This window comes from Lycorma delicatula, chromosome 3 (assembly GCF_047948215.1).
Source record: "Lycorma delicatula isolate Av1 chromosome 3, ASM4794821v1, whole genome shotgun sequence".
NCBI lineage: Eukaryota > Metazoa > Arthropoda > Insecta > Hemiptera > Fulgoridae > Lycorma > Lycorma delicatula.
Window position 1 is genome coordinate 3,700,437 of NC_134457.1, and position 24,433 is coordinate 3,724,869.

The 24,433-nt window shown below is 28.4% G+C and overlaps 1 protein-coding gene across 1 annotated transcript in view; it reads left to right on the forward strand.

Moving 5' to 3' along the window:
• stol (voltage-dependent calcium channel subunit stolid) overlaps positions 1-16,020 on the forward strand; it is a 258,682-nt gene extending 242,662 nt beyond the window's left edge. The window contains exons 26-29 of the mRNA XM_075358772.1: positions 3,749-3,872; positions 6,565-6,913; positions 12,416-12,614; positions 15,882-16,020. Coding sequence (XP_075214887.1) covers positions 3,749-3,872; positions 6,565-6,913; positions 12,416-12,614; positions 15,882-15,968 — 759 coding nt within the window. The 3' untranslated portion in view covers positions 15,969-16,020. The remainder of the gene's footprint in view (positions 1-3,748; positions 3,873-6,564; positions 6,914-12,415; positions 12,615-15,881) is intronic.
• Positions 16,021-24,433: the final 8,413 nt, after the last annotated feature.

A 24,433-nucleotide genomic window follows, 5' to 3' on the forward strand; every position in this document is an offset into this window, starting at 1 on the left:
TAAAAAGAATAGGAATCAAGTCAAAAGACTAGTTTTATCAAACAGATCATCATGAGAACAGACTTGTCATAGAACATTAAAACCCCAAAAGCACACAAGATGACAAAAGTGCATAGGGTGTGTGATTATAAAAACACATCCTTAAAATAAATTTGTCCGTAGCTTAGAAAACATGCAACATACAAAAAAGGATCATTTACCAGGCTCTTGACATTATACATACAACATATATATATCAAATAGGTTTTCCCTTAGGCCAACCTTACTTATTTCTTTTCTTCATCCACTTGATGGCCTCCACCTCTGAAGACAGTGTCTCAGATCTTGAAAATGGAATCTTCATCGTCTCTGATACCACTGATTGTGGTGGACAGGATGTTTTGCGCCAGTATTGGGTGATATCAGCCATTTATTATTAATTTATATCATAGTAATGTAGATTATATATCATCAATTCCTATCGCTTTAGTTTTCATCAGTCAGTAATTATTATTTAATAATTTTTGAGAAGTAAGAGAACATAGTACCCATCAGTACAGGTGCTTATGTGTTTGTGTATATAATTAAAAGTCTTAAAACAGTGACAATGTTTACATTTAATTCTGACATATTCCATTAACGTGTAACAAATACGATGTGTTCATCATCATGTGTGACCTTGTACATGAACATTGTACAATATAAATATTGTCCACTTTACGTTGAAGCCGGAAGTAAACAAAACAGTTGCCGAACGAAGCAGTATAAACCGTGTGTTTACAAAATTGCTTGACAGCTACTGGGCGCCTGATTTAGTTTCTATTGTAATAATAATACAGAAATAGTTGACTATTTCTCACAGTATATTCTAAAATATTTAATGTTTATTATATTAAGAAAAGGTTATAAATTGTTAAATATACTAAAGTATCTTCAATGGTAATTTTGTTTTATTGATACACCAGTAATTGTCACACACAGTTAGTAGCTATACAAAATAATAATGTTTAATAAATGATAAACATAAATAGGTTTTTAAATAATCTGTTAAGAGCTTTACACAAACCTTGAATACTATTTACATGCGTAAAATAAATTAAAAATATTTTATGATTTATTACCATTTTTTGTTGAGGTTTTTCTCAATTTCTTATGGCGAATTACTCGATAAATAATCATACCCACTCAACATCATCTTCATCTTCACTAACATTAGATTCCGAGAAGTATTTTTCACAATGAGTTTATCCATTCGATATGAACAAAATACCATCTTCCACATTTTTTCTTCTTCTTTTAGCACATTTTCAACACAGTTCCACCACTTTTCAACTGTTACCTCAACGATACCATTTCAAGTAAAACCTTTATATCTACTAATTTATAACTTTTGCTATTCTGAGCTACAAATCCTTTTACTTGATTCCACACTAGTTCTATTGGATTCAGATTGCAGTGGTAGGGTAGAAGCCGTAATACTGTATGTCAATTTGTTTCAGCCATATCATCGATTACATATTTGCAAATTTTTGCTTATTTTTTTTAACTTTTAGCCATTCCACCTTTAAAAATGTAGAATCAAATGGATTTTTTTTTTCTCAGCCTCATTACTATATTCACTTTTAGCCTTGATGTATTCAGGATTTTTTCTGTTACACTACAGTATGGTACATTATCCACAATAATAACACTAATCGGAGAATTAATTTCATAATCGTATTAAATCAGTTTTTTTAAAAATTACCATTCATATCTTTGTGATAATCACCCATTTTATTGGATTCAAAAACTAATAATTCATCATTAACAAATCCACTTCCATTCCCTCCCTGCATGATGTACAATCAACCATTTTCCTTTGTTACTTACTGATTTTATGTCTGTATTTAAACCAGACAGCAAAGACTGTTGAGATGTCTTAATGGAAGCATGCCACATCAAGCTTTATTGCCTGAATGACCTTCGTTTACCCAAGTTTCATCCAAATAAAAAATTTGTTGCCCATTTTTGGATATTTGTTTGGATGCCATTCATTTTGAGAACGGTGAATGAACATTCATGATGAAGAACGTAGTGGCTAACTGTCAATGATAATGGATGATTTGATTGAAAAATTTGAGAAAATCGGAGCATCACCAGATGATATTTCCAGATGTTTCATAATCTTTGGTTTATGAAGTTTTCACTGAAAAATTGGGCTATAAAAAATTTCAAGTTCAAGTAAGAACATTTGGTAAAAAGAAGGCTTCTGTTTTTTTTTGGAAAAAGGACTTCCTTTTTGAATATAGTTATTGTGAAACAACTTGAATGTTGATAAGTATTGCAAAATATTAAAAAATCTTAGAAGTATAAAAAACAAATGACATGGTATTTCATCCTCCAGGATTTTATTTTTGCATGATAATGCCCGCCCATACACGGTAATTCAGATAGTGAGGCAAATGGAAAAATTTTGTTCCAAAATCTCTAATCAACCACTCCATAGACCTGACTTAGCTTACAGTGGTTATTTTCTTTCTCTTCACCTTAAACAGTGGCTTGTATTACAAAGGTCTGACAATGATGACAGATTGAAAAACAGCATTACTGCATGATTTGTCAGTAGCAATGAATTTCATTAAAAGAGAATGAAAAAGCTAGTGAAATGTTATGAAAAATGTGTTGAAGTTGAAGGCAGTTACGTTGAAAATTATAATTAAATGTAGTTTTTAAACGTAATTAATAAAGTTTGTTTATATTTTTCACTTTTGTTTTTATTTCAAAATAGATCTTACTCTAAAAACACGTCTTATAAATTTACTTAGCATGTAATCGAAAAAGTTTCTCGTTGCACCACTTTTGATATTAGCAAAAAATATTGGGAAACAACTTTTTCAGTTCAAATCTGTAAATAAAATGAATATGAGATGAAAATAAGTCTTATTAATTAATTTAACTATTACTATTGTTAATTTTTTCATTGTACATTAGAAATGTACTTATGAAATGTCACTACTTCTGATGGATGGTTAATTTGTAATCAGTGTTTAAATGGTGCCAGAAATAATAAAACTTTATGACAGAATTGTTTATTACAGTTAGCTTTTCAATTATACTGAATACAATTATGGGATCTCATATTTTGTTATGTTCAGGAAGATGAAAATAAGTCACATTAAATTGTCGTTAGGAGTAAATTATTAATAAAACTCATTGTTTTAATGAGAAGAGAGGTTTTAAAATTAATATCTATGTTAAATTTATTAACAGTCTTTAATTATGAATTGTTTGTTTTAAGCATGACCATTAAGAAGAGTGCTTTATAACTGTGAGATATGCAACTTTACTTTCTCAAGATTAGTATATGTTAAAACATTTTATGTTAACTTAAAAAAATAAAACAATTTAGTTAAAATTATAATTCACACCTGATTTTACTTTGCTCTATAAATTTCCTTCTTTACTTAGGTAAAAAATGTCTTTTGTATATTGTAAGTACAATGCGGTACATATGTACATAAAAGATTATAGCTTTCCAAAACTAGACAGGAATATCTCAAAATAATATTTTGGATCGTTATTGGTATCAAATGTATTGAAATACAGTTTAATAATTAGAGCAGTTATAATCACAATTTTTTTAGACATTGTAAACCTTTCTTTTAACTGACCAAGTTTATATATAATAATTCAAATTTATTCATACGTGTAACGGATTTTATATTAGAAATTGTATTTTATAATGATTTATTTTTGTAATATTGCCAGTTAACATGTTACCTTTGTTTAGTTACCCTGGCAACCTGTAGCATGGCTGTCTCAATGGATATTAGGGCATATATTGTGGTTTGCTGTGGAACTTCATCTAACGCAATTATGGGACCCCAAATATTGTTACGCTCAGGAAGATGAAGGTAATTTAATTTAAATTATTAGAAATAAATATATTAATAAAATTTATTCTTTTTAGTGATTATTTTTAAGTATGATAATCTGGAGCGCCTTATATTCATGGAATCAGAAAAAACAGAATTTTCTTGAAAGTGAAAAAGTTCTGTCAAACAATGCAGTAAACACTAATAATATAGAATTATTAAAAATCAGCTCGCTTTCAGATTAATAGAACCATGTAAATCTCTATTGTAAGTGGTAATTGAGTGATCTCTATGATGGAATGATAGCATCTGTGCCTATCTTCGTAAGGTTCTGGATTCATACTCCAGTCTGGCTGAGCAATTTTTGACAAATTATGTTTTTCTTATTTTGATTTACATTTCTCATTATAAAAACAATGAAGTGTAAGGTAGCCAGGTATAGGCTTGTTATTACCGAAGAGAAAGTAGATAAAATGTAATAATAACGTAATCAAGTAATATACATAATCTGTGCTGCATTGTTTATATTCCATCTAATTAATAATTAATTTGTAAAGTAGTACATGTCAGAGAAGAAAATTACTTTTGCCTTCTGGCTGAAATTATTTGATAAAGCATTGAAAAGTTCATGTATATTATATAATGAGATGTATCAAACAGACAGAATATTATATTGACATTGCTGTGTTGATGTCACTATATTGTTGTATAAAGAAAATATAAGATAATGTTCCAGTTTACATTTCACAAGAGATTATTTCCTCTAGAAGTCGCTTATCAGTGGTCTCACCAAATCGAAATCACATAATCACCATACTTCTACAGATATACTGTAATACTGATATACAGATATACTGTTTTAATACTGTATATAGATATAGACAACCAAAACGATTATCCACAGTAGAGCTAATCGCTCCAGACAGCAAAAATATGTTGCTTTCTTACACATGTTACATCACCTAATAAACACACCTTTATTGCCTTTCGGCAACAATTATATCAAAGAGTTCAAACAATCTGATGTTAATTAGCAGCTACTCACCCATACCTATCAACAGGATAACTTTCATAAAACACCTCATTGGAGCAGATCACGCATAAAAACACATAAATTTTACATTAACACATAGAATCTAAGATTTCATTGCTCTTGAACAGTGTGATGTTTATAAACATACTTAATTTGACAAAAACCCTTAGCTTAGCGCAGATCATATACGTAAACAATTATAGAAATCTAAGTTTGTAAGTGTAGTTGGTTGATGCAAAATAGTTCGTTTTGCTTGCCTCTGCGTGTATGTTGGAATCGGTAGTTGGAATATATAGGACAGTGCAGGGAATTAGACAGGCTTCGCTGCCTGTGTGTATATGACACACACGCACATATTCAGGTGAGTGAGTGTGGGTACTTCATTGTACTCTCATGTTGCAAACGTTTAGTTCCCTCACCCGCATCTAAAATGCCCCTTCTAACCTGTGTGAAAACTACACTTACAAAACAGATTTATTTATGGAATAAACTTCCTAACGTATTTAATCAGATACTATTAGCGATGGTAATATGAGATATTCCTGTGAAGATGGTCATAATTAGCTCTGAAAACTCTGTAAGAAAAGGTTTTCTTTACAATTTTTGAAAATTTAAAATGCCAGCTTTCATAATCCAGTGCATCTCTCGGGTACTGCATGTTTAGTTCGTTATGCATTAATAAATTTACATTAATCAGTTTCTTTGTAACAAATTCTGATTTTTTTTTTATGGTGTACAGTAAGAGCAGATTTACAAGGTTCTGTAAAATGTATCTCTAAAATGAACTATTTGTTTTTATATATGTGTGAAAATTATTTATAGGTTGTAAAGGTTTTTCAGAAATATAATTAAAATCATACAAACCATTTTTGAAAATTTATTTTTCAAAAGTATAGGTAGAAATACCTGTATCAAAAATATGTCATTCTGTACAACAGAACTGCAAATCAAGCGGACCAGTATTTCTGAATGAAAAGCAGTTTTTGTTGTAGCATTTATTTAAACCGCTTGATATAAAATCACTAATAAGTAATATGCTTCAGCGATGGTAAAAATACCCTTGGGCCTAAGAAATTATAGAGGGAAAGACCCTTGATCTTTCATCTGGGTAGGGTTGTTTACACTGTAGTTTGGTTCATTCTGGGATGACCTGAGTTTAAATCCCAAACGTGTTTTTAGATTTTTCATATTTTACAAAAAACAGTTTCATAATTCCACTCGCAAACTTTGTGTGCAGGTGACTTGAGTTTATGGAGTGACATAATCATTCATAAAAAAAATCAACATTTTCTATTATTCTATACAAAAAAAAATTCAATTTCAAAGTTTTCTATTTTAAATTAACCTTCGTCCTGGAGTTTTTCATCTTTTTTCATTATTTCTTATCACATTAAACTTATTCAATTTTCTTTCCATTTTTAAATTAGTAATCTAAATAATTCTATTTTATTCTATTTTATTGGGCGTATAGACAATTTTGTTTCTCTGGCTCATAATCTTTCAGTCACCTTCTTTTTTTTTACCGAAGGAAACTACTTGTTATATAATGCAATGCATTCAGATATTAAAAATCATACATCTTTAGTCTGACGAGTATTTAAAGTTCAAAATAAAAATCGGTTTTTAAACTGCATTTTATTTTTCTAACCGTATGACAAAATTTTGGAAGGTTGTATAATTAAGTTTGTGTTTTTATAGGTCCATTTTATTCAGATGATGAGTATGATACAAACACATTTGAATATGGTGGTGGTGTGGGAGGAGGGGGTGGCAGTATGCAGTCAGGAGGTAGAGCATATAACGGTGTAGAAGTCGAAGAAGAAGATGATGAAGAAGAGACACCGAATGTCAACTACCATGATATTCCCCCACCACCTGTTATGGCATCTCCTCCAATCGCATCACCTCGTCCTTCAGCGAACAGGACGCATCATGCTAGACCGTGTACAAAGAAAGTCGATTTATATATTTTACAACCTGGTCGATTAAACAATAGCAACCCATTAAAAGGCAAATTAACAAATTGCCATGTCACCGGATGCGAAAGGTAATCGTTATAAAATAATTAATTATCAATAGATTTACATTTTAATTTTCTATTTACTTACTGTTTAATGTAATAATACTTTAACTATGTTTTTAATTCATCGCTTATATTTTCATACGTTCTGGTAAAGCAAACATCTCAAAAAAAAAATATAGTTAACCCAGAGAAAAGAAGAAAAAATAGAAAAGAAGAAAACTAATAAGTGATAAGTAAATGCAAATTTATTTTTTTAAATAATTATTGATATTAATTTTACCATATTATTTCTAAAAATTGAAAAGATTGATTATCATTTTTGTAATCACACACACCAACAGCGTACAATATACCATGTATGTAAATAAGGGCTATTCCATAACTGATTTTCAATTAGTTCATAGAAATAAACCAAAATGGAGGGAAAGAGACTGGAAATTTTATTATACACATAACTTACCTAATATCTACTTCTCCACATAGTTTCCACCCGCATTTAGGTATCTAATACCATACTGCTGCACAAGCTTTGCCAGGGAACCAAACCAGCTGTTAATCTTATCTGCAAGATCTTTATTGGTTTCAAAGTCCTGGGTTACCCAGTCAGACATTCATCTCGGTGAAAATATTTTAGTCTGGATAAAGTCTAACTTGATGGAGAACGATCAGAGATCTTTGACTTGAACCGATGCAATGGCTACAAGCTGTGTTGTCAAAAAAACATATTTTGTGAGCATCTTGTGCTACTTGTTTTCAATTTTTTTCAGCGATAACAGTAAAATTTTGATCTTATTATTCTTTTGTGAGTCTCATAACATTACCGTATTATTGATAGATGAACTAAGAAGAATTTGTCCTTCCACTAGTAAAAATCAAATATCTTACAGTTAATAGAAGCAATAATGACAGCTTTCATGTTTCCAGCATTAAATGAATATTAGATGGATGAGTATATTGAAATTACATAATGCTACACATACATTTTTAGTGTAATTTTTCAATGTATGTTGTTTATCTGAACAGTAGAAAATAAAATTAGTGAATAAAAAATATTATAATAAACAATAAGACATTCCATGCCTATCAAAACCAGTAGAAACCAAAAGTGAAGGCAAAACAAAAGGTTGGATCATTTATTCTGAAATCAGAATACTAGCCAAAAATATGTTACATTGATTCATTTAAATTATTTTCAGTTACCATATTTTCATTACTAGTTATTAAAATATATATATATATATATATATATGTATATAATCTCTGATGTTTAATTTAATTTTTACAAAGCTGCTATATCTATATTAATAAGTTTAGTTTTTTAGATATATATTTATATATAATATTTTTTCAGCCTCCGCAAAGTACAGAATTAGAGAACACTCTTACCTTTACTTTTTTATATTCAAAATGTTTTCAGGCCTAAGCCCATCTTCAGTGATGTTTTTTTAATAATTCTTCATCCCTTTATTTATACATTAAATTTTATCTTTTTGCTTTTATTTTGAAAAATTGTTATTAATAAAATTTAAAAATTCAGAACAAATATTTGTTCAGTGAAGAGAATGAAAAGTATTACAATAACTATTAATTTATCAGTAATTTATTTTTGTATGCCAACTTAAATAATTTTAATAAAAATGTTCCCATCAAATTTTATTTGCAGATTCATAAAGCTGAATTTATGTTTATATCTGTATGCATACGCAATTTTTCTAAAATTTCTAATTTTTTATTACTATTTTCAAGTTTAATATTTATATTTTGATTATTTCTAAATTAGTTATATTATGATTATTATTTATTAAATGCTCGGCTACATTTGAGAAATCTATTTTTTTTTTTTTTAAATGATCTAAAATGTTCATTAAAAACTACCTTTAAAGGACCTATTTGTTCTAACAATATATTTTTTTGCAATTGTTGCATTTTATTTTATATTTACATATATACAAATGTAAATTCAGCCTTATGAATCTGCAAATAGAATTTGATGGGAATATTCTTATTAAAATTATTTAAGTTAGCATACAAAGAATAAATTATTGTTAAATTAATAGTTATTGCAATACTTTTTCATTCTCTTGATTGAAAGAATATTTGTTCTGAATTTTTTAAATATTTTTAAATTTTATTAATAATAATTTTTACAAAATAAAAGCAAAAATAAAATTTAATGTGTAAATAATGAGATGAAGAAGTATTAAAAAATATTATTGAAGATGAGCTTAGGCCCGAAAACATTTTGAACATAAAAAAGTAAAGGTAAGAGTGTTCTCTAATTCTGTACTTTGCGGAGGCTGAAAAAATATTATATATTTTTATTTAACGTACAGAGGAAAGAGAAAGACAAAAAAAATGGATTATAAAAAATTTAATCTAAATAAATTAATATATATATATATATAAGTATTTATAAACCAACAGATACACATGTAAAGCAAGATTTATCATCAGTTATTAAAAATAATTAACATTAATTAGAACTGAGATACTTCATTACCCATGTCATGACTGATTAGAATTATTAGTCAGAGCTGACAGGCTGACTAATAATTATAATCAGTCTGACATGGTTGACGAAGTATCTCAATGCTAATGTTAATTATATTATTTTACGTGGGTAAGTCAATTATTATCCGCAATGTAGTTATAAATTTTATTGCAATACAAATAGGAAACTTATAAGTACATCATTTTTCAACATAGTCCCCTTGCATTTCAACGCACTTGATCCATCGTTGCACAAGCTTCCTGATGCTCTCAAAAAGAAGGTTTTCGATTGAGCTGCGAGCCAGGAATTTCGTTTCTTTCACTGTTTCATCCGAGGTAAATCGACGGTCCCTTAATGCCTCTTTCAGTGGACCAAACAACTGGTAGTCAGAAGGGGCAAGATCAGGACTACACAGGAGATGAGCCAGTACTTCAAAGTTGAGTTTCTGGAGCATTTCAGCAGTGTGGGCAGCATTATGTGGACGGGCATTGTCATGCAACAACACAACACCTTTCGACAGCATTCCTTGGCGTTTGCTTCGAATTGCAGGCTTCAGCTTGGCATTAAGCACCTCACTGTAATGCGCACTGTTTACTATCGTACCCCTTTCCCCATAATGTTACAGTACTGGATCTTGTGAGTCCCAAAAAACCGTAAGCATCAGTTTTCCTGTGGACGGTTGGGTCTTGAACTTTTTTTTTCAGGGCGAATTTGGATGTTTCCATTCCATAATCTGCCGTTTACTCTCCAGCTCATAATGATGGATCCGTGTTTCGTCACCGGTGATGATTCTGTCTAAGAAGATGTCCTGTTCGTTACCCTAGCGATCCAAATGTTTTTGGCAGATATCAAAGCGAGTTTATTTATGCAACTGTCTGAGTTGTTTTGGGACCCATCTTGCACAGATTCTATGAAACCCAAGTCTGTTGTGGATGATTTCGTAGGCAGAACCATGACTGATTTGCAGATGATGTGCCACTTCATCGATAGTTACTCCTCTGTCTAAGAAAACCATGTCATGTGCACGGTCAATGTTTTTGTTATTTGTGGCTACCGCCACAAATGACATCCGGTTAATGACGTCCGGCTCCGGAAGGAGCCGGACAGTCATCCGGCTCCTTCGTCATGCTTTTGCGGCCGTTTTTGAATTTTTCAATCCATTTGTAGACACTCCATTGCCGCAACACACTGTTCCTGTACTGTACCGAAAGTCTTCAATGAATTTCGGCCCTGATACATCTTCCGACCACAAAAAATGGATCGCTGAATGTTACTCTTCTTTGGTGCAAACTGAAAGTGGAGCAGCCATGGTTAACGGCAGGGCAGCGATAATGGAACTAACCTAGCAGCATCAAACCCGCACAGACATAACAACAATTAAAGCATGCATGCGTCATCTACGCAACACGACAGTACTACCAACATAAACAAAAATATAATTAAATTGCGGATAATAATTGACTTACCCTCATAATAACTGATGATGAAAATAACGTATTTGAAAAGTCCTTATTAGATTGAAGGTATTATCAATCTTACTTTATGTGTGTTTTTGGTGGTTTATAAATACTAATTGTAGTTCAACACACAGGACATGTTTAAAAATATACATATATTTAAAAATAAAATATAGCAAAATTAACTTAGAGATCTTACTTAATGCATTTTATTCTTTAATATAAATTCAAGCAGATTATTCTTTCAGTGTATTTCCATAAATAATAATTCTGTAATGTAAACAAAAGAGCCATTTGTTTTACAAATAGCTCCATTGTTGCAAAAAACTTAAATAGTTTCACATTTATGTTACAAAATTTATTAAAATATTGGTATAAAATAAATAAATGCAGGAAATATTAATATATAATAATGTTAGTAAGAATAAACACTATACGTAAGAAGCAAAGGTCAATTTTATTAGTACAATAATGCAGGTAATTCATAGCTGTTAATTCCTTTGCAGACATCACATATTATTGATTGATCATATCAATTTACGATATGATAACCAAAAAGTTTTTTCTCGAATGACAGTTATCTTTTGTCTCATTCATTTGTTTTTCAATAATAAGAAAAAACACTGTCATAATTGACACAACTATTTTTTTAGTTGTCTCTGCTGGAAAAAACCTCATTCTTCTTCCTAACTCATCCATTTTAAGATAAAAGAACTTTATGAACGTTGAGCTTTATAGTCGATTTTGTGCTTTTCCAGTGCGCATACAGTAGTTGGTGAATCACTGGCATAAAATTTAATTTTTACAAAACTACTGCATCTACATTAATAATTTGTTTATATGGATCGCACATTTATTAACGAGTATCATCAATAATCTCCTGTAATTATGTTAAATATGGAACATAACTTTTTCTTAATACACTCATTGATGGTAAATCATTTTAAATCACAGATAGAAGTATTCTGTTTTCATTATTAATATGTTTCAAACATATGTAAAAAAAGATATGATTTTTTTACTAGTAATACATCTTGACGATGTAGCAATATTTACGGATCTTATTACTAACATACCTTCAAGATGTATGATTTAAATTGAAGGCTCCTGCTATTTGATTCCTATTAATACATTCATCAGTCATTCATGTTGTTATTTATAAGAATACTTGCTCAAAATATTGCTGGAAAAAAAGATAAAACTAGGTAGAGTCAGGACTGTTGTAAATTAATCAATAGTTCTACATGACTTCATCACTACTTGTGATGAGTAGTAATCTGTGAGTAACATACTTTGGTTTTCAGTACAAAAATTTGTAATATTTATATATGAACACATTCTTTGTATGTTTAAAATTTTATAGAACTAACATTTTACTCCACAATATATAATTTCCCAGAATTGTACATTTAATAGCGTTACAAATGCATACTGATCATGCTACAATATTATATGTTCACAGAACATAATATTAAATGATTATCAGCTGTGAATGACGTGACATCATAATATAATATAAGATACACTTTACATTAAATACAGTTTGTAATCTGTTTTTCATTTTTTTTTAAATTGTAGGCCATTCAGCGTGCAAAAAATTCCACGAAGTAATTTAATATTGCTAGTTGTTGACACATTATGTCCATGTGGCAATAAACATCTCAGTATTGAACCTCAGGAAGTTCAACCAGATGAAACATCACAAGCTTGCCAGTCACCTCGTGAACATGACTTATATCGAAGACGCCCTTCAAAATGTATAAATTATCATCCAGAAGTAAGTAATTAGGAAGAGTAATAAGTGTTTTGTAATCTTAAAATTTTAGATTCAATTTTTTAGAACGGAACTGGCTCAAACTGCAGTTATTTGATGGCAGTTATTTTAACATTGCTACTACTAATAGTGCCACTACTGGTTGTGTATCTTACTACTCTTGTTTATTTTATGTTATAAGCTGTTCATGCTTCAGTGCACTATAGTTTCATTCTTTGCAGTTGTGTTTTTAGAAAATGCCTTATTCGATTGAGGAAGGATTGCTGCAGTATAAACTTTGTGTTCTGGATCCTTTCAATAAACATGTAAATATCCATAGAAAAATTTACAAATGCCAATATTCCATACAATTCGGTATGGTAAAATAAAATTAAAAAAAAAATTGTTAACGTTTGTTAGGGCCCGGAAACCGTAGTCAATATTCAGAGAAGAGGCTGTAGCCAGTCCGAAAAAATCTGTACATAAGTTATCATAAAAAAGTAGTGTAAAATTCTTCATGATGTAAATCTAAGATTGTATTGTATAACAACTGTGCAACAATTTAAGAGAACAGACAAACCAAAATGTCTTAATTATTGCAACCAACTTCTAAAAAAAATTTGATGGATAATGCTTTATTTCAAATGCTTATTTATTTCCAATGCTTTATTTCATGTCAGACGAACTACGGTTTCATTTATCTGAGCATGTTAATCCACAAAACACCAGGTATCGGATAACTGAAAATCCTCATCAGATGTTCAATCGTCGACTTCATGATGAGAAAGGCTATATATGACGTTGTTTCTGCACAACCACCTTATACCAGGGCCAATATTTTTTGATTGAGCTGATCAATACCATACAATTTTCGAATGATTCTATGTATAATGAAAAAGAATACGGCATCTTAGAACAAGATGGATCAGTGTGTCGCATATCAAATGATTCCCTAGTTCACACACGTTTATGTGGGTTTTACAAAGAATGAACTGTCAGCAGAGGGTGGTAGCCTCTGATTTCCCAGATTTGGCTAATTGCAATTATTTCCTTTGGGGCTGTTTGAAGGATGGAATTTATAGATCAAATTCCCAAACTATCAATGAACCTAACTAAGGTGACCATTCAATAAGAAATCAGTATTGTCAATTACAGTATTTTATGTCAGGTGACTCAATATAATTTCTCAAGCACAAAAGTGCTAACTTCAGAAATTAAATTTAGCAGGAGCTCCTATCTTGAAACAATGAGCCCACACCCCAAGCATCAATGGGAGGGAAACATCTCAGAAATGTTAAATAGAAAGGTAGGATTGTGACAAATCATATTAAAGGCACTAAAAACAAAAATTTTGATGTAAAACAAACACTGGGCTATGACATCCCAAACCAAAATGGCAGCCATTTAATGATTTTCACAGTTAGTTTTGAATGTGATCCACAGTATCTGTTAAATAATTGCTCAATGATAAAACACTAAAAAAATATAATAAAAGTTTATGGGTCATAGAAGATACTTTAGGCAGTTTTTAAGATACAACTGCATGATTTGAATTCACAAATTACAAAAGCATTTACCAAAAAACATAGTTATCCTGTGCAGTTAACTTGTTAGGTATTATTTGCTTGGCATGTGGTGGTAATATGAGCTGCTCATATTAAACCCAGACTGTTACTCTCATTACTTAATATTTTCAATCCCAAAATGCAGGAAATAGTTACTAAATTTTTATTCACAGTTTGGTTGTCATAAACCTTATCTCCAATCAAATGATAAACTAGGACCTAGATTCAATTTTCCTTTTTTCAGATTCAGATATATTTATTTTTAATTAGATTTAAGACTGGTTTATTTTTGTATTATGTGTTTTTTTGTACAATGGACATGTATCTCCATGTACAAAATGAGGATGATAAAATAAATACAATGACGGGTGAAAAATGGCAGACTGGTGCCAGGAATCAAACCAAAGACCTAATAATTTAGAAACCCACATACTAAGCACTACACCATTTGCCCTAACTTCAAATGTTACTTATTTTAGTTGCAGGCTTGGCCAAAGAATACAGCTGCCTAGTTATATTAAAAGTTAAGTTTTCAAGAAAAGCTTGACATGTAAGTTATTCCTTAAAAAACAGCTTGATGAAAAAAAATTAATTTTATAAACCATATTTAACCTCTGTGTTGTTCTTGGAATTTGGTAAATTAAAATTAAAATTTCTGATTTTGTAGTAGTGCAATTTTTAATAAGTTCAAGGTCATATAAAAAACCCCAATTTGTGTTTAAATATATCTAAGAATAGATTTTTATCTGGCAAGAATTTTTCAGCGGTTGGAAAAAATGTTCATAAATTCTTTATGATAAATAGAGACATTAAAACAAAACCACCGTAGGAGACATGTGTAACATTTGATAATTCATGAAATCAATAATGTTTGACCACATACGTAGCAAGGCGTTTCCAAAGTTGAAATTTTAACGTACTCCACCATATTCATCAGATTTGGCGCCCTGCAATTTTCACATCTTTTTGCAATGAAAGGTTTATTAGATATTAAAGGTATTCATTTTACTATGGATGATGAAGTGAAAGACACAGTGAGGCCGTGGATCAAGTAAAAATATTCATTGATAGAATAAGAAAACCGGTTCATTGTTGGAGAAATATGTAGCTGTAAATGACCATATAGAAAAATAAATGTGTTTTTGTAGCAAATAACATGTACTTTTATGCCATAGCTGTTTCATTTGATCATTTTTCATTTATAATCATTGAGCAAGTATGCATTACATTTCAATCACACCTCATCTGTAATTACCATATTAGAGTTCAGTAGAAAAAAAGTACTTCTTAACTGAGAGCTAAATCTCTTCTTAGGTGGTGGCTGTATTGAAGCCGATCTTTAGAAATCGTATTTTTATGAAATGTTGAAATCGGAGTACATAAAAACAGGAAGAAATGTATAAATTATATTTATACATAATTTATTGTAATTCAAATACAGAGTTTTTTTAATTTAAAATCTCAAGAATAACAAAGAAAAGAGTAAAGTCTTTTAACATATTAAAAACTCAATTATTTTTTATCCAAAATCACATTGATAAATTATAATTACTAAAACAATGTTTCTTTCATAATGATGTTATAACTGTACAGAACCATTTTATATATATTCATGAATCATTTTAAAACAATTTTGTTTCATACTGAACCATGTTGTACACAATTCATTTAAAAGTTTTCAGTACTGCCTTAAAATATATTTATTTAATTTTATTTATTTTTTCAGGAAATAGCAATAAAGCAGTGTGGTGGATCATCTGCAGTCTCTGCAGCGTTTCCTTTAATATTGGCTGCACTATTTACAGCATCATGATCAAGACAATATATCTAACAGATGAAATTCTTTTATTAATGAAGAAAGTTGGCCATTCTGAATAAAATAGAGAAGTGAATTTTTTTTTAATGATAAGGGCTTCAATTTTACCTGCACTTTTAAATGGATACTCTTTTATTTCCTAGTTTGTAAGACCAGTTTACAGATGGATCAAATTTATTAAATCCAATAATTATTTATTTATTTAAATATTCATTTGATTTTATTATGAAATTAATGAAAACCACTTAAAATAATTGGAAAATACATTTTAAAATGTATTTACAATTTATACATAACTATGTTCTTAATAATTAATTTTTTCCTGAAATGAAGTCCAGTATTTAACACCATTTATAAAATTAAGTAAATGAAAATTATAAACTGGACCAAGTGGATTAAATATTTTTAATTTTATCATCGGTAAAGAAAATTTTAATATTGTTGATAAATTTATTAACTGAAATTAATGTAGATGTTTGATATTTTAGATTAGCATACTAATAATACATTAGTTAATTCTTATTTTTCAAGAATGATTATGTATACAGACATTTATTATTGTAAGAATTTTGAGTACACATTTTATACGGTAGATAAATTAATTTTATTTACAGTCATTGTAATTTTTGACGACTGACATAATTAAATAATTACATTATCTTCTACTGAAATATCTACATATGATTTTTTTATTTTGTTTTTAAAGAAAGAAGAGGGCAATTTTTTTTTAATTTCATTTTAGTGCTGTTACTTGGGAATGACCAAGACACATGTCCAGGTCATAAAAATCTGATAGGGTGCACATGAAGGCAGACTATTTTAGTTACAAAAAGCTACTGATGAAAGCATTGAGGTATTGTTATAATTAACACGGTTTAAAAATATGGTGTGGCTGTCTGTTCAAACATCAACATGTTTGCTAATTCAAAATTTTGCTTACTCTAACAAGAATTTTGTCACAACTGATTGTGTCTTAGAGTAATTAGTACTTGCTTCCATCGATCGGTGGGTTTGATGGAAGCTGTAATGATTTCTTGACAGATTGTTGATGGTAATTTCATTACATTAGTTGTGAAAGATAGCAGTAATGCAGTAAGATCTTTAAGAAAGCAGTAGGATTGATCAGGTTCATATTACATGTTTCAAATAGTTTACACCTTATATTTTTTTATTGACGTTTATCGTAACATACAGCACATAATTTCATTTTACTGTCTTCAGGAGCTCACTTCTTGAATTTGATAGCTTTTTTGTGAGTTTAATTTTTCATAAAAAGGAAGTAATTTAAATTAAATGATTTTTCCTTCAAGATACTTTAAAAACATTTTTAAATTTGGGCCCTTAATTTAGAAAACATCATAAAATTACTGATTAGTTATTTAGATGATGCCGATCTGTGATATACAGTTTAATTCAATAAAAGCACAACGGGGTTGTCAGTGAGATTTATGTTAAACTTTTAATTTTTAATAGTAATTTGAGCCAAATTTATGAAAAATAAAGATTTAAAAACTAAAGTCACAGTTTTTGCAGTCACTTTTATAGCCTACTTCACAACCAGTATCTGAAGATTGCCTGAAAAGCAACTGAAAGAATTGACAGCGGTTTTTTAAAATGTTTCATGAATTAGGTAAAGTTCGTTATTAAATAATTGGAATGAATGCTCTTGTAAGTTGGTAAAGTAAGAATTCAGTTAGTGGCACTGTCTCAGAAACTATCACCTTGAAGCTGAACAAGACCAATTGCTATCAAACTATTATTTTTCTTGTTGCTTGATATAAACTTGTGACATTTAGAAAATATACATTATTTTACAGTAAGAAAAAATGGGGTGTTCTCTATTTTTAGTTGTAATTTTTTTTTCAGCTATTTCTGGATGAAATTATAATTTCTGTTGTAGTTTATTTTTTAAATACATTGTACATGTACGATGACTTTTTGATTTTATATGATGACTTGATAAAAGAAAAACAACTTGTGTAAGAGTAATTTAAAAGATTTATTTATTTGGAGTAAATTATATATATATACATTATAATTTATAAAAGCATAACTGCTTTTTCATGCTTGTCCACCACCTCTTACTATTATACAAATGTAATAGATAAAATTTAAATAAAATAGAATATTTACTTAAAAATATGAGCTTATTTTTAAACTTACAGCTAAAGTAAGTCAATTTTTTTTTCTATTCAGTTACAGTTACAGTGACTTTTGATTTTATCCTTTATTTCTTTTAATTGTTTTTCAGGTATCTTTTTTAACCATTTATTTATTGTTATTTTTGTTAAATTCTTTTCCTTATTTGTGCCATTAACTAATTTATACTGCTTAAACCTGCATACATACATATATATATATATATATATATATACATACATATATATATATATATATATATTGAGCTCGTCTTGCCAATTGTTTTTGTATTTCAGGTATTTTAAATAGATATTGGTTGTTAGACCATAGTGCATATCTGTGACATATGATTCTATATTTTGTTTTTGATTACAGTTGTGACTGCAGTGTTACAATATATTTTGTAATACTATATAATTGAGCCAATTAATACAGTTCCTCCGAGTGGAATCTCATTTTTTTTTTTTATTATTACACTAGCTCCCTGTCGCAGCTTTGCCTACGTTATATGGTTACTTGTGTTTCCTGTAGGGGTCAATCTTTTTATTTTATGTTTTTTTAATAAAGTAACATGATGCAACCATTCACACATAAGTAAATTATATATATATATTTTTTTTTTTGAAAGTTTTTAAGATGAAATATATCTAAAAAACCTTCTTAATTATGCCAAGAAACATGGGTAAAAATTTGGTTGTGATTGATCAGGTAGTCTTGTTTATCCTGAACAAACAAAATCCCTCTTCCTCTTTATATAATAGTTTAGATCTAATACACCAAACCACTATTCCGTATTGTATTATTGAGTGTACAAGCCCAAAGTAAATTGGAGAAACCTGTTTTTTTTATTGAGGATTTCCTTCAGTTTAACTAGCAGAAATGGTATTCTTCTTAATTAGTAGTGATTCTTTTCAATATATTATTAGTTTCAACACATATAAGAATCAAATGTAATGCCTAAATACTTAATACTATTTACTTTGTTAATAGTAGTAATGTTTAGATCATTTACTGTGAAGCATAAGTGTTCAAAAGTTGGTATAGTGTCACTGTGACATGCAAATGGTAGAATTCTGTGTTTTTTCACTTTTAATGTTAGCATATTTGCAAGAAACCATGGGAGACTATTGAAGGAAAATTAGAACTTATGGTATTAAACAAAGTGTTTCAGCATTTAGCTAAGTAAAAACTGAGTATCATCTGCAAATGAAAAAATATCTGTCATTTATGTACAGGATAAATAGTAATGAGCCTTGAGGTACTCCATACTCTATTTTAGTTCAGAACTCACACATTCCAAAATTTTTAATTTTTGATATCAGTCTGTGAGATAACTTTTCATTAATTTATGTACGTTCCCCTGAAATCCCATTTTTTAAACTTACCTAATAACATTGCATGATATAGAGTTAAATGCTTTCGCCATTTCAGCAAATATATATATATATATATATATATGGTAGACTAGAATCAAGAGAATTGTAAATCACCTCTGTGAGGTTTGCTAGGGCTAGGGCATCTTCTGCAGATTATTTTGTCTCTGCCAAATTGTCTCTCATTCAATACTTTTTGTTTATTTATATATGAAAGCATTCTTTCTTTGAGACTAACCTCAAATATCTTAGTAATACTTGGTAATAATGAAATCGGTCTGTAGTTGGCTATTTTATCAACACTCTTGTGAATGAGGATAATTTGTGCTATTTTAAAAGTTTTCATGCAATATCCGGATTTGAATATTTCATTTACTAATTCAGCACTAGGCTTGGAGATAAAATACATGCCAACCTTCTTATTTATTTTGAATTATCTTTTGAACAATAAGGTACATTTTCTGTTGTTGCTTTTTATTTATTAATTTTAGAGATTTATAATTCTAAAACAATTATATGAAATTATTTTAGGCTAATGTCATTTAATTATTATTAATGTTAAATAATTATCAATCGCACCTTATTAGACATTAACTTTCATTACCAAATTGCAAAGTCTAATTACAATTTTTTAATCGGTGTCTGCATCTTCTAAATCAATAAAAAGTAAAAAACTGTGTTCTTTCATTTCTTCAGATTATATTTGCGCTATAATTTTTATAACAATTTCACAATTTGATGGATCAAAGAGGATTTATTTTTTTCTAGAAATATTATCACTAACTTTTGTTGTTATTATCACTATTTTGTTGTAGAAAAAAGATAGTTAATTTTTTTACTTATCACTTTTTATAACATTATCTTTTTAATTTAGTTTTATTATAATTATTATTATGATTCCCATTATCATAGAGTTTCTCTTTTGAGATATATTATATCAGCAGCTAGAAAACATAAATCAGCATTCATTCATTAATGAACTGTTTCCTCCTTATTCTCCAATTCAGTTTAAAAAAGTGATCAGTTGTTATTAGTATCAATTATCTATGTATTCACCGCATTCAGAACTAGATTCCCTTAAATAATCTGGATATAAGTGTTATTTTGACAAAATTTTAATCTTTGATTCAAATTTTGTGTTCAGTGATTTTTTGTATTGCTCATATATTTTAGTAATTTTAGATTTTTATATTTTAGATTGTAATTTTAGATGTCTCTTGATATTATAACAATATTTATGCTAAACTGAACAATTTCCATAATATCCATCAAATTTCTACAAATTACTCATTTCACAGTACATCACAAAAAATATTAATAATTAAAAAAAATTAATTATAAAAAAATGCTGTCAGAAAAAATAAGCTTCTTCCTCTTCCATGTAATGTAACAGATAAATTAAATGTTATATAGACTGGTAATTAGTGCTTACAGTCATTAATTGTACTAGTTTTTATTAAATTCATCATTAATATATTGATTGTCTGAAGTTTATTATTTATAGTTTAACAGATCATTAATTATGATTTTTTTTTGCTCGTAAATTACATTGTAATTACTGGTTCTTATTTATTTTTTTTTTTTATAAAAGTTAATTTATTAATTATTTAGTGTAGAATGTGTACTCATAAGAACAAGAAAACCATGTGTACACAAAATAAAGACTATAATACAGTAATTAATTGATATTTTAATGTATATTATAGTAGTTTAGTCTCCTACATTAGTTTTATTTTTCAGTATAAATATTTATTATAAATAATGTATAATTATTTTTTAATTTTTCCTTGTATATTAGTGTACAGTGTATTATTTAAACATATAAAAAAATGGAAGTGTATGAAATAAAATTGTATGCATTAATTAAAAACTTATGAGTATACCTTTGTTAATTAATAAATAAACTTAAGTGTAACTTTTTTATACACTTGTAAAACAAAATAATAAAATGTTTATGAGAAATTATATATGTATAAAAAACAATATTGTTTTCTTGCAATGTAATCTTCATAAATTTTATACTTAGCATTTACTTTATATTATATAGATTTAAATTGAATTTATATAGATTTATACAATTTTTTGCTATTTATTTATTTTCAATGCAGTTACTAGGCTGGAAAAAATTTCCTTTTTTATCAGTGATAATTGTACATCTCTCATTTTCCCTTCAATGTACCCTGTGTATTATTTATTATTAACTCAGACATTGTATACTAATATTTATTTATATGTATGTATTATATTAATTATAAAATATCAATAATCCTATACATTTTTTTTAACATGTAATAACACGAAAGGTGCCATTTACAAAAAATTACTTCTTTTTACATTAAAAACACTTCTGCCCTATTTTTTTTGACAGACAGATTTTCATAAATTCTAGTTATTATAATAAATAGATGATATTAGTTTAAAATATTATAGTCTATAATTAGTTCTCTCATCTTTGTAGGAAGAATAATGGAATCGTGAACGTTATTTACTCATTTACTTATGAAAGAAACTGTTGTTAATAATTCATTTGATATTCCTTTTAAGTTTTGGGCATTTTAGCAGGATAACTTCAAATTAAATGAGGTTTTCTCTATTCTTCAGTGCTCCTTGTTTCTATAAATTATCCCTTTTGAAAGTTATGGACCAAAAGTGCAGAAATTTTGGTGTGTTTATCTATGGAGCCATCTGGAGCCTTAGAAAGTTTTGAATTTTAATTGTTACCATTTGATTTAGTCAAAAAAAGGAGTCTATCATCTAAATCTGAGCGTTGTACATTGGATGAATCATAAAATTTTATGATTACATATTTGATGATTACTTATGAATTAATTTTAGAATATTGTGCGTAGTTAGAAAATTATTTATAATAAAATTTTAATTAATTAATTTTAATGATTTTGAAGTGAAAAAAGTGATGTATCATTAATCAGCAAATGTTATTTTATTTAAGCGTTATTAAATATTTTAAACTGCTGTTTATAATTTTTCTTTTACATCTATAAAAAGAATTACAGTAAAAGTAATATATAATACAACCTGTAAATAAATTTTCAGTAAGTAATCTTTTAGTCTGTTATTTTAATAGAAGTTAATTTTATTTCTTTTCATAAGTGTATTAAGTTTTAATATTAAAAATATTTATTAATGAAGTAACATTAATTTAAATTTCAATTATTTCAGGTGGTTTTATATTTTCTTATTTATGTTATCATTATACAAATTGATTTATTCATATCTGTATATGATATACACTCATTTATTTTTTATCACCACAATGTTTATTATATTATAAATTAGTCCATAATACTGTGGAAAAAGACTTACCCCACATATATACGTAAATTTATGTAATTAAAGAATTTCTTTTTTTTTAAAGATGTATTATTTTTAATTATACTACAGAAGAATTAGGTTTTACCTAAGAAATTAAAGTGAATATTTTATTCAGTTATTATGCTTTTTTAATGTATAAATTGCAATATTCAGTGGGCTATAAAAATCTTTCTTTAAAATAGAGGTATTTTATACTTTTATTTAAGCTATACTTTCTGTACATTTTAATTAGTTAATTGTGAAAAATTGTATGTAAACTATTTATCAGTAATTTTTACTTTTTTCTTTGGTATATTGTAATTCATTACTAACTAAAAAAGATCACAACAGGAATCGCTTGATTTATGTGGTTAATTCTTCCCTGAAAGTTGTCGCATAACTAAAAACTGCGTAAATCAAAAAAGATGTTTTCTCAAAAAAGATATGCAATACAGTATTGTACTATTGTACAGTATAGTATCTGCATGTGTACATATTTAGTAGGCTAAATTCATAATTCTTTCCCAGGTAGAAGACAGAATTTTTAGACAGTTTGGCTAAACTTGCTTTAACAGAATATAAATCGAATCCAGTACAGTAAATATGATACATAGAGTACCGTATTTTTGAACAAAGTAAGAAATATAAGAATAATAAAGTACAAAAGAAAAATCATAATACAGTACAATTTTTTTTTTTTTTGTCTTTAGTCATTTGACTGGTTTGATGCAGCCCTCCAAGATTCCCTATCTAGTGCTAGTTGTTTCATTTCAGTATATCCCGTGCATCCTACATCCCTAACAATTTGTTTTACATACTCCAAACGTTGCCTGCCTGCACAATTTTTCCTTCTACCTGTCCCTCCAATATTAAAGCGACTATTCCAGGATGCCTTAATATGTGGCCTATAAGTCTGTCTCTTCTTTTAAGTATATTTTTCCAAATGTTTCTTTCTTCATCTGTTTGCCACAACACCTCTTCATTTGTCACTTTATCCATCCATCTGATTTTTAACATTCTCCTATAGCACCACATTACAAAAGCTTCTAATCTTTTCTTCTCAGGTATCCTGATAGTCCAAGTTTCACTTCCATATAAAGCTACGCTCCAAACATATACTTTCAAAAATCTTTTCTTGATGTTTAAATTAATTTTTGATGTAAACAAATTATATTTCTGACTGAAGGCTCTTTCGCCTGTGCTATTCGGCATTTTATATCGTTCCTGCTACGTCCATCTTTAGTAATTCTACTTCCCAAATAACAAAATTCTTCTACCTCCATAATCTTTTCTCTTCCTATTTTTACATTCAGTGGTCCATTTTTGTTATTTCTACTATATTTCATTACTTTCATTTTGTTCTTGTTTATTTTCATGCGGTAGTTCTTACGTAGGACATCATCCATGCTGTTCACTGTTCCTTCTAAATCCTTTTTACTCTCAGTAAGAATTACTATATCATCAGCAGATCGTAGCATCTTTATCTTTTCACCATGTACTGTTACTCCGGATCTAAATTGTTTTTTAACCTCATTAACTGCTAGTTCTCTGTAAAATTAAAAATTAACAGGGATAGGGAACATCCTTGTTCCCTATCCCTGTTATTATCCTTGACTCCCTTTCTTATTATGACTTCTT